The 13,205-nt window shown below is 30.0% G+C and overlaps 1 protein-coding gene across 3 annotated transcripts in view; it reads right to left on the minus strand.

Annotated features, from left to right (window-relative positions):
• Positions 1 to 13,205, minus strand: part of LOC123305340 (FK506-binding protein 5-like) — a 100,559-nt gene that overhangs the window by 25,110 nt on the left and 62,244 nt on the right. For all 3 annotated transcript variants that reach the window (XM_044887030.1, XM_044887029.1, XM_044887027.1), the window contains exon 2: positions 4,044 to 4,574. In XM_044887030.1, the coding sequence (XP_044742965.1) occupies positions 4,044 to 4,574 (531 nt within the window). The remainder of the gene's footprint in view (positions 1 to 4,043; positions 4,575 to 13,205) is intronic.

The following is a 13,205-nucleotide window of genomic DNA, read 5'->3' on the forward strand; positions in this document are numbered from 1 at the left end:
GATTTTAGTATCTACCTATAATTTAAAATATAGATTATCTCATTTTTTCCATTCAATTTTTAATCAATTGAAAATTATAAGTGGTGTCTTCAATTTGTTTGTAAATACGAGAGATTTGTAAGAAAATTCGCGGTATGACTTTCAATTTGTTCTTAAAAATTCACCTTTAAAGTTGTTTGGGGAAAGAAAATTAACTATGGAAAAATTTTTTAAGACACTTATTTTTTGCTAATCTATCAATAATTTGCGCAAACCCAACTTGCAGTCTAGTATCTAAACGCCTTACATCCAGGATAACTGAAACAATATTTTTTAGTTAGACTAAATACAAAGGAATTATTCGTAGAACTAGGTTTATCAATCAACCTGCCTTAATATTCTCCAGGACTAGGTTAGGTTAGGATATATTGGCTGACACACTTAGGCTATAGAGCCCATTGTGATACCATATATGTGTTTTACCACCTTTCCGCTGATAATTTAATTTATCAGCTCCTCAATTTCAGAGGCTGAGTGCACCTCCACGGCGGGAATCGAACCCGCTACCCTAAGGATACCGTGGACGGACTTTGTTACGGCCTTAGTTGGAGTAGAGCTAATAGGACGACTTTCTCCAGGATTAACTATGCTATGAAATTCAATTTAGATTGACGTTACTGATGCAAATATCTACTACCATCTAGGGTTAACCTGGTGGATTCCATTATTAGAGCTCTGTGGATTCAACCAACTAGTTCTAAATAATTGTTAAAGAAATGATCGATGATTGTATGAGTTCTATTAATTCTAAATGCACGCAACTTTTAAGACAATTAAGTTTATTTTCAAATATTATAACAATAAAAAACAAACTTTTTCTGAAATTATTACTGTGGCTAATTTTAACAGACAAAAAAAATATTTTTAAATAGTTTTATTGGTTTAATACACGAACTCTGAAATTAATGTTCTCATATAAAAAGACTATAACATGTTCAGTTGGTCGTTAGAATTATTATACAATTATGACAAAATTACTAACGAAATCATGTTCTAACAGATGTGTCTCTATCTTGAATAATTTTATCAAAACAATTTACTGTCAGAAGATAATCTAAATTCTGTTTATTTTCGACAATTAACTAAGTTTTTCTATGAGCATTCCTTTTAAATGCTCTCGAAGTATATACGCAATTAGTTAAATAGTTTAAAATTTAAATTTACTGTAAATAATTTTATCTATCTCATCTTACTAATATTACAGACGTGAAAGTATATTTTCGTTGTTTGGATGTTTGTAACTTTTTCACGTTAAAACAGCTTACAAGTACCATACAAGTAGAGATTATCTTGAATTACCTAGTATTAAATGTATCTACTTTTAGGAAAATGGAAAATAATGAGACCGAAAGTGTAACAAATTGTCGTAAATGACCAATTATAAAGGTTTATTTTATAATGTTGAACAAAATGTTTTAAGATGTTGAACAAAAAATATATTTAATTCCATTTTTATTTCCCTTCTACATCTAAGAGTCTTATAAAGCTATCGTGGTAATAGGGGAGTCCAAGATGGTTTTTGTGTAGTAACTAGTGCGCGTCAGACTAACATATAAGGGGTTTCTTGGACCTTCCTTAGTACCTCCACCAGATATTAGTCCTAAATATGGGGGGGAGGCAAGCGTAGAGCAGGCGACCAGATTAGTAAAAAAGATATATATCTTAAAAAAGAAATAAAAAAATATATACATAAAAAAGAAAAAATTGCGATAGATGAATTAACTCGAGCGCGTCAAATTAAGATATGGTGGGTTAATTATATGCTAAAAAATGTACATTCCAATAATCTGAAAAAATTTTGGGAAAATTTTTAATCTGAAAAACTTTGCAAGCCTTCTATTTCCTTGCTTCACGCTTAAATCATCAAATTATTGAAATGTACATTTTTTAGCATGTAATTAAGCTTTTGCAATTTCGTTTTTACTAATATGATCACCTGCCTTAGGCGTGTCCCCCGTCCCCCCATATTTAAGACTAATATTTGGTGGAGGTACTAAGGAAGGTTCAAGGAACTCCTCATATGTTAATCTGACGCGCTCAAGTTACTACAATCAACCGTAGTTTACAAAGACGAAAAAACCAAAGCATTTGAGGATTAGTTCAACATAATTCTATTGTTATATTTTTATACCTTTTATAGGGAGGAATATTTGCACCTAATTCTAAATTTCAAAGAATTATTAAATTAACCAGATTTAATAATAATGAGTATTTTGTTCTGAAATATTCTTGGAATAAGGAACAAATATTACGGTTGTTCCATTGTGCCCCTTTTTACACAGTGCCTTCCCCTCCACCCCCCCTATATATGTAACATCTGAGTATATTCAGTTTAGTCTCAAGTTTTTAACGCTTAGAAATGTTGATACTACATACAAACAATATTATGATATAGGTGTTTATAAAATCTTTAATTAGTCCAATTAGGTTTGTCAGTTTGCCGTCTGTTTGTCGCCACGATTACTCGAAAACGAAAAGAGATATCGAGCTGATATTTTTCAAGCGTATTCAGGGCGGAAAAATGACTTTTAAACCGTAAGAAATAGGAAACAAATTGAAATGGAAAAAATTTTCTGTATAAATACTTTTATTTGCAATACTTTATTAGTAAATATTAGGGCAAAACTTTAGTTTCCATTTCCACTAAAACTATAAAAGATGGAGAGCCGAAATTTTGTATATAGTCTTAAATAATGAGTCTAATTCTAAACCATTCGACAAGATTAAGCGGTCAGAACAGTTAATTTTCGCGGGACAGTTTAAATATTCGTTTTAAAGGAAAATCCAAAAAACTAATAAAAAGTTTTCTAGAAAAAACAAAAATATAATCCTTCATACATTTTTTTATTTTTTAAACTTGTAATAATGCAATGATAGATTATTCAACACTGTTTATACAGGATATTGCAACAATTGTTTATTTTGATATCAGTTTTTTTTGTAAGCTGTTGGTTCAGGGGTACTCTCTGTAAAATGATATTGAATCTATTGCCTCACCTCAAACACTAATCTATTTTAAGCTTTGGATAATGTCATACTAATAATTATTGTTAAGTAGTTATTGTTTTTTAATATGTATTATTAAAAAATATGTATTATTAAAAACAGATATTAATTAAATTTATTTATCGTTGAAGGTGTGTGTGTGTATGTGTGTGTGTGTGTGTGTGTGTGTGTGTGTGTATTCTATTATTATATGAGAAATATTGCCCATTAAAAAATTAACGACAGTGTTATTACACTAACAATCGGCTATTAATTGTTCTATTTGTATAACATTGTGCTTCTTTCACAGATAATTTTAACGCATGGCCTATTGAAAGCTGTCTTCGTTCAACTGCCGCTTGCATTCTAGCATTGTATAACCCGCTTATCTGAAGAAAAAAATGTGCTAAAAATGGCAGCTAATAAAATTGTGTGCTAATCAAATCGCGTTTGGTCATCAGAAAGATTCAGAAAAATGGATGAGGATAACAAATCGCATCTTTAGAACCAATACGAATTTTTCGAGTTTTAATTAAAGATCATATGAAAAAATGGCTACAAAAATGTTTTTCATTTTTTTTAAATCTTAGTTTCAAAAATGCCTAAAATTCTTCTAGACCAGAATACCGCCTCAAACGAGATAATTTTGGCTTATTGAGTGAATAAATTAAGGCGAAGTTCTATTGACTATGTTTTTTTTTTCTAACAAAGATTATATCAGTCTAGCCACGAATTTGGTTACGTCTTACGTTTTTTGTGTAGTTTTACCATAAGCATCTACTCATGGTAAAAAATACAATGTCTCCTTTTTAACAACGATGACGATTTATCTTGGCCACACAAAGTTATAGCTTATTTTTGAAGGCTGTAAAAGTGGTAGTTTGGCAAATTTAGTTTCGATATGTACAAACCAGGAAACACTTTACTATAAGGAAATTTTGACTCGAGACATGTCAAAAACTACTCATACCATTACTAAAATTAGAGGATATTGGACAAACTTATTTTTCTAAACTTACCTTCGTTAAACGTAATTTTTGGTTCGCTTGCAGTGCTGTTCGACCGTGAACTCTTATACTTATCACCAGTACCATTATAACCATGATTACGATGATAACGACTGCGTATGGGTGTTGAATGACTTGATTGACTTGTGCTCGCCGCTACACCACCACCTCCCGTAGATGTCGATGAACCGCTGCCACCATTTCGTAGATTATGATGGAACGATGATGTATAATCTGATGATGTTCGTTGATAGTGTGCACCAGCACCATATGATGATGGCTCCCGTTGATAGTGATGGTGATTGGTGGTGTTTGATGGTGTTGATGTACCGTTATGTGTTGTTGAATGATTATAATAGTATGAAGAACTGTTATTGCTACCACCACTGTTACATCGATATGAATAATTATTAAATGTTGAACGTGTTGAATTGTTATCTGATGTTGGTGTAGGCGTTTTAAAACTACGTAATTTTACATTTTTATAATAATTTGGTGTTGTGTGATTTTCATGAGTTTCCTCTTCTGTATCACTTGGTACCTCTGTAACAATCAAATTATACTCAAATTAATAATTATTAATAATTAAACAAATAATCTATAAGCACGATGTCTCTATGCATTAGCAAATTAAGCTTATGTACTGGTTATCCTAAGTTAATTAGCCTAAATTTTACCGATGACTATGAAAAATGGACTCAACTTCGATTTTCATAATTTCTATACCATGTATATATGTAATATATATCAAGGTATACTAAGTTTAGTCCCAAGTTTGTAACGCTTAAAAATATTGATGCTTCGAACAAAATTTTGGTATAGGTGTTCATAATATCACCTAATTATTCTATTTACGGTTGTCCGTCCGTTCGTCTGTGAACACGATAAATCAAAAAATTAAAAAAGATATCAAGCTGAAATTTTTAGAGTGTATTCAGGGCGTAAAAAGTGAGGTCGAGGTCGTAAATGAGCAACATAGGTCAATTGGGTCTTGAGTCCGTTCGTAAAAGCAACTGTTTACCTGTGAAGGCGTAAATTAGTCGCAAAATGTATAGAATGTATGATATGAGAATATCAGTTATGTATATGTGACATGTATGTATGCGTAATGTGCCTACATTTTCTCATTGATAAATATACATTTAGAAATTGGTGTGCGACTTAATTATACATAATCTAAAAACTTTTATCTGCGAAAATTCCTGTAAGTGGGGCGTTCTCATTCAGGAGGCTTGTAAAGTTTTGATACCGCACGCAGGCTTCTTTCTTACGGATAAATTTTTTTTATTGCTATTCCATTAGAAAGATAATTGAATAAAAAAAAATGCAAAAATCATTCTGTCCGGTAGTGAAAATTTTGTAAGCCGCATTTAAAAGAATGCAAGAATTGTATGTAAAAAAGTAAAATAAAGATAAAGAAAGGCATAAGTAAGTCACACACACCAATTTCTAAAGAGGATGGGAATGTGCCACGCTGTATCAAAATCTTTCCAGCACTTATCAAGCAAGCTATTTAAATTATGAATAATCTTAACAAGATTATTATAATGATTAAAGTTAATTACGGGAAATATTAATGTATATCTTTATTTTAGTAGACAAAAAAATGTTAGGAAATAAAAAAATACCCGTTGAAAAAAAAACTAATGAACTCATTTAAAAAATAATATTGTTTTTTAAAAAGTTTTCTGCACAATGGACCGTGCCTACCCTCTGCCACTATCATGTTCGATGACTATGGTTTATTTATTAGTAACGGTAAGAAAATAATGCCTATAAGGTGGGGTGTTTACTAGCTAGCTTAATACTTCCGATAACCTTTGATTTTAGTTCTTAGCAGTTTACGTTCAAAAACATTTACAGCAACTACAGAAATTAAATATAAACGAAGAAATTTTCCTGCATAATAATTTGTTAAGATAATAATCAAAATTCTCCATTTTCAATTGAAAATATTCGTTTGTCCTTGAAAAAGGTTTGTTTCTAAATATGTACTTCTACACAAATTTTCTTGTTTTGTTTGCAACTATTGTCAGTCCCCCAATTCATCGCATATTCAAGAAAATTATAGATAATTTTTTACACACAAATTTATCTGCGAGCGGCCGCGGTAGTACAATTGAATTAATAAGCACACATTCAATGTAATTACATAACTGGCTAAACTAAATAATTCTGGTTTTGTTTGTATATTGTCATTATGACAATAACCCTTTGTCCCAATTTGAATTAATCACCCATATTTCTAAACGAAATGATTCTCATCTTTGTACATTTTTGTTACTTATTTCCAAGTTTTTAATTCATGATTCAAAATCGAAAATAATTATTGTATATAGAAAAAAAATTGCATACAATAATTGTAGTATATGTAGAGGTACACATTCTTTAACGGAGTTAAAAAGTTGTATAAACTGGTGAGAGAAAGTATTTTTTCGAGAACTCAATAGATGCGGTAGAATTTGAACTCGAATCAATGGCAATCATACGCTTAATGTATACTCCTAGGCCTGGATAACAGAGCCCAGCTCTTTTGTATGAAACTTTTTTCTAAAATCATTTTTCGAGTTTGACTATGTACCCAGCCATCGTGCACCAGATTTGTGTCCCAGCGACTATAATCATTTCGATAATCTGAAGAATTTGGTTGACCCGAAAACAATTCTAATTTACTTCATTTTCCTATTATCCTTCCTGGCTTTCATCAACAAGAAGAGCAGGTGCTATAACGACCATAGGAAACTAATCAGGTAACGCAGATGGTGAATGAGGGTAAGAACAGATTAATTAGGGGTTGGTTAAAAGGATAGGCCTACTTGCTAGGTTTCTGCCGTCCCGTCAATATTGCTACTACTAACTAGAACGAATTAATGGCCGAAATTCCACCAAATTTTGACACGGTATCATTTGTAGGTTGGTATTAACTAAAAATCATATAAAATTGCTATAAGAGTCCCTTTAGGCTAGTCTCGGATTTTGTCGAATCACCTAATAGATATTTCAAATTTTCAACATATATCTTTCTAATTTTTTGTTTACTTTCGAAATTTTTATACTTTTTTTCCTTGTTTACAACATTCAATTTACAGAATTATTATAATTTATGTGAATACTTGTGTGATTTCTTTTGAAAAGGTACTTGTGATTTCTTTAGAAAAGAAGAAAATACATAATGAGGTAAATTCTTTTTTCAAATATGATTATATGTTTCAAAGGTTAACAAAAGTTGTAAAAAAACCAAAAGTAAATAGTTGTGTCAAAAATTGTACCTATCTTCATGGTCGTATTGAGAGGATGGTAGGTGAGGGAAACAACCTCTGAAACCTAGAATAGCCACGGATTTAGTTGGCTAAGCGGGTGTTTGAGCCAAAATACTGTAGAATTTCACAATTTTTTCTTAAGGTAGTACCAGCATGAAATCACTTTTCGACAGATTTGGCCGAATTTTTTTTCTCGGGTTTATAATAGCTTTATTTATGAATTCCTAAAATTTCATAATTTTTGACCGTTTAGATCGCGAGATATTTAAAGACAAAGTTCGCGATTTTGAGGGTCATGTCCCATTTAAAGCATGTAAAATGTCCGGTTTCTCCAACTATTTTTTATGATATTATTATATATTGAAGAAAAAGTAGAAAAAAATGTTTATACAATACAATTCTAAAAAAAAAAATTTAGAAATTAATTTTCACTTTCGAGATATTAATTTTGACGTAAATTGATCGAAATTGGGACGTTGGCATAATTATTTCCCATTTTAAACGGTCAAAATTTCTGAAACTTTGGGAATTAATAGTAAGCATTATTAAATTCTTAAATTTAATTTTTCGTTAAATTCTGTCGAAAAAAAAATTGTACCATTGCTTTAACATAGAAACTGCAAATACCATGCTGGAACTACGTTAAGTACACAAATTCCTGTCTTGCTGGTTCGCCCATGCCTAGATTTAAGATTAGAAAAAGGTAACTTGTTCCATTCAACTATTACAAAAGTTATTTTTTAGCTTACTTATACTTGACGCGTTTTATCGAGGCCAATATTTCAAAAAACAAAATACATTTTTAAAGCACACAGTTTAATTTAAGTAGTTCGATCTTTTAATTATGATTTAAAATGACTAACAAAAATATAAATTCGAATCAATTAAATTGTACTATTAAGCTCGAAAACACAATTTAAAGTTCAAAAAGTTGGTCTCGATCAAATGCATCAAGTATAGTTACTTTATATTTGAAAACTATTTTACAAACAAAAGGGTTCATTTGTGATATTTCAAAATTATTTATGGAAAATACAGATGTACATTTTTATCTCTCTGTTTAGAATTTTCAATTAAATTTGCTTTTCTCTATGAAATCAAGTTTTCTATTTGCATAAAAAAATTTAGAAACAGTTGTTTCAATAAATCGTTAATTTTTTTTTTTTTTTTTTTTTGAAGTGTTTTACATGCCTTTAAGAATATTTAGATTCAAGCACTTTTTTTTTATTCAATCGGGAGGAGCAAATCGAGCAATTTGATTTATGAACATACCCTATGTTGCAACCAAAGATCATACAGGTAAATGGTCGATCTAAGTTAATTTTTGCTAAGAACTTGGCATTTTTCAAGAGCTAGTAACCGATATTAATGAAAAATAAAGTGCATTCGATCTGTTACAACATTTGTGCAATCATGACTTTGTAAAAGTGTTTCCTACAAGCTGTGAGCGAAGCTTCAAGCAAACTGAAAATAATTAAAACCTATCTGCGTTCAACAATTACTTAAGAAAGTCTATCTTCTCTCGCAATCCTAGTCATTGGATAAAAAAAATACCTTTGAGGCTGACTTTGATGAGCTAATAGATTCTTTAACGCAGACAAAAGCACGCCGTGTACACCTTTAGTAGATGTCGGGTTCTAAAGATTAAGGAAATGTCTTGATTGTCAGTTGTCTTTTCTAGTTCTGGGGCTGTTTCTTTGTCAAACCTATGTAGCATGGCAGCTTGTGTTTAGGATGAAATCTATAGTTTTGTTCTATATCAGGAGGAAAAGAAATACTTTTCGGTAAAAAAAGTTTTAGACCATTTTATTTGTAACATTCTGTACCTATGCACGCGAGAACTCATCGTTCATACAAGGACACATACAACATGTAACCAACCATATTAATGTGTAATAATGATGTATAATAATAAAATGATTGATTGATGGATAGTATTTTTTTTTTGTAAGGCGTGGTATTCATTAATATGACCGTGACAATGATAATTAATTTTGAACTCATTATGTAGGAAAAACTGCATAATTATTACGAAGTTGTGTGAATTCTCTTTAATAATAAAAAAAAGAAAACCAAATAAATTCTATGTTGACTTGGTCATAACTTGTTGTTGTAAATTGCCCACAAAGTTTGATTGCGAAAATCAGTTTTTTTCATCAATTTTTTATCCGGTCAATTTAAACATTCGAAGGTACAAAAATTTGCACCCTTTCTTTTTCCCTTTCAATTTTTAATGACATGTTCTGTACAATATTTTATTGTTTAAAAAAAGAATAAATAAAATTGAATTGAATTGAATTGATAGGATTGATCAAAACACCTTCTTAAATGAAATCTAAAATGTCCTTATCGATATGAGATGTGGAAAAGAATTTACGCGGGGTCAAAGGTCACAAAAACGGGTTTTTCGCGATTCGGTAAGTTTTATCATAGAAATAGTTTAGACAAGAATTGTAGGACTTCATTTAAGAAGGTGTTTTGATCATTCTCACCAAATTTCAGCCAGGCGCGAACTTTTGTACCTTCAATTATATTTTTTTATTGAATTTGCCCGGATCGTTTGTTGAATCATATCTAGAGATACAATCCAATACAAGTTTCATATAATAACTATGTTACCGGTACAATTCATCATCAATGTTGAAAATTTGATTAAAAAGATTGAAAAAAAAATTCCTTTCTTATTTATTCTTATAATTTTAAATTACATTTTAGAGGAAACAAAATTAAATAATATGAAAACATTCAGTGTTAGCTCTGGCTACGAAATCTTTTAATATTATCAATATTAAGTTATGCATTTGAGCAACACAAATACCTACACAAATCATGGCCAATTGCAAAGTTGGCCATTAATCAAATTAATTGTTTTAAAATACCGATCAATAATTTTAAATATATTATTATTAAACAATTGCAAATTATTGTTAAATATCATGTGAGTATCAATTAGTAGACAAATGATTCACATACTTGATTGTTGTCGTTTACAATTTAATTACTGCAATTAATTTATTTGCAGATAACAATTAATATAATTTCGATTTCATTAATATCATTTCATTCAGCTTTCATAAAAAGAGCGAGACATACGTGATGCGTCAGGGAAAACATGTTTTCCTTTATAAATAAATGGTGATTACAAATAAGTTTAAGATCATTGAAATAGGGTCTTCAAGTTCACTTCGTAATCGCTCGCTTCTCTGGGTTTAAAAGTAAAGATTGCTCTCGCTTTTCCTCTTGCTATAACACTCGAAATAGTGGTAAGGATTGTTTTACACTGGTAAAATATATGTATGGTTTTCTATTTTTAAATGTATAATAGTCGTAACTATTCATTGAGTATATCAGAAAAGATGGCCGTGAAATATTTTATATTGACTATTTTTACAGAAATCTGTAATTTATGGTAATGTCAAATGACTACTATAACAGAAATCTGTAATTTATGGTAATGTCAAATTAAATTAATTTAAAAAAATATATATATATATATCTTTATAAATTATATCTCATGTGTTATTCTGAAGTAAGAGCTATATTGCTGTACAGTTACAAACAAACAAACAAACAAACATGCATACTTTCGAATTTATTATATATAGAGATAGAGATGTTTTACGTTAACTATAAAATAATGCGTTAAACTTTGTAATTTAATTAAAAAATTTTAATGAAAAAAAAATTTCTATTGTATTACACTGACACTGTGTAAATAATGAAAATGGAAAAATGTATATACATAAACAAGGCTACTATTTTACATAGGAAAATGTTTAAATACGGATAAAATCTCTATAAATTATTGCGTGGGTTGTTTTTCGTTTCCACTATTATGTTATGTTTGTTTACGTGCCTGTTCACGTAATGTTATTTCTTAATTTTAATGTGTTGGTAAGTTATTGGATTTGACTATTTCTTTTCTTATAGATACTACAGATTGAGGAAATAATAATGCAACATGATCGTTCGTAGTTTAGGGAATTTATCAATTTGAGTCGTATTAAACATTAAAAGTTTTATAATCAGCAAAATTGCAGAAAACAATTTTATTTCTAAGTTATATATCAAGTACAAGTGAAATTTACAAAATTTAAAAAAAAACTCCGACAAAATTTTCGGATACAGAACCCTAAGTTCGAATTTGAAATATATCTAAGAACACTCTCCATTAAATTAGCTTTCAAACAAAATCAAAAAAATCAAAATCGGTTCATCCATTTTGGCGCTACCATGCTACAGACAGACATACACACACACATAGCGGTCAAACTTATAGCACCCTTTTTTTTTTTTATTTAGGGGTTAAAAATAGTATATAACACGTCTCAGGAGCAAAAGTAATGATGTCTTAGATCGCATGTGCATTGTCGCCCAATTTGAAGCCGAGGGTGATAAACATGAGATCTGAGACATTCTTTGCTTGCTCCCGTGGTGTGTATGCTATTTTACTGCTCGACGGAAGTGAAATCTTCGTTTAACACAGCGCGAGGTACGTTGGCACTTTCCGCAAGAGGGACACTTTTAATTAATTAAATCGAAATCAACTTGAACGTGTTTTTTGTATGATTAGATCTCGGAAAAAATTTCCAAACTGAGCTTATTAGGTAAAATAATGGAATATAAAGTAAATTATTGAATACAATGACACAAATAAAAGTGACTTGTCACACATAAGCTGCATAAACTAAGAAAATTCCCTTTTAAGAATATTTTGACATTTGCTCATGTTTAGAAATTATAAAACTTAAGTTACTATTGTAATTCACGAACGCTTCTTGTTTGAATATTTTTAATTATTTTGTCTTTTGCCCCGGGTGTTAGCTCCTAATTTCGTTCCCATTAGTTTAAAATTGGTGCCCTAGAACGGGTACAGACACGGAAAGGTTATTTTGGATTGGCGATGAAGAAGACTAAGACCAAAACCAAGACTGTGTTTAATTAACTTTGTTCAAAGCCAGCCGTATCCCCAAATCAAGGTAGAGCAACATCGTCTTTCGGTGCCTTCGGTTCAAAAATTAACTTATATTTCATAATCAACACTTAAAATGCTCTACCCTTAGGTCAGCGCTGACTTTGTTTAATACACTAATGTTATGAGTTTAAAATTTTTATCTTACTCATTGGTATTGGTCTTACATATTTGTTAGAGCAGATCAAAGCACAACAATAAGTATGTAAGACAGAGGTAGTTAATTATAGGTGAATCAAGATCAATGGATATGAGACAGAACAGAGTAAAAGTCTAAGTGTGTAAGATTAAAGATATCCAAATTATTTATTGCTGTTTTGGCCCGGATGCTAGTCATTATTTTTGACATTTTCTTAATAAGCTCGACGGATATTTGATGAAGTTTTTGATGAAAACGGCTATTTGATGAAGATTTGAAGGAAAATGACCATATTCGTGTAGGTACTTAAATAAAAATTTCTTATAACATTTTTTGTTTTTGAGTAATAAACTATAAATATAAATACTTTTTTTAATCAAAGGTTTTTTTTTTTTTGATAAATTTTATCAATTCGAACAATGGTCATAAAAATGTAAAGTATTTTGTAATATGTTTCCCTGAGTAACTTATCAAGGAGTGTTACAGACCATTTTTTTAAATCTTATCTATAAAAACATAACGATAAAACATTCCACTTGAGTAGTTAGTTAAGTGGTTAAGGGATTTTCTTTTAAGGAAATAATGTATTTTTCACAATAAAATAATTTTGTTTTATAAATACTCTCCAAGTTAAATAGAGAAACCATAAACGCTTAATTTCCACAAATAAACAAGATATTCAATCGATACGAGCTTTGAAATTTCATTTTTTGAACTGCTACAATACTGTTGTGGTAATTTGAAAAACTCCAACCATTTTCTAAATACTTTTTGTTATTAAAAAAATCAAAATCAGATACAGT

This window comes from Chrysoperla carnea, chromosome 1 (genome assembly GCF_905475395.1).
Source record: "Chrysoperla carnea chromosome 1, inChrCarn1.1, whole genome shotgun sequence".
Lineage (NCBI taxonomy): Eukaryota > Metazoa > Arthropoda > Insecta > Neuroptera > Chrysopidae > Chrysoperla > Chrysoperla carnea.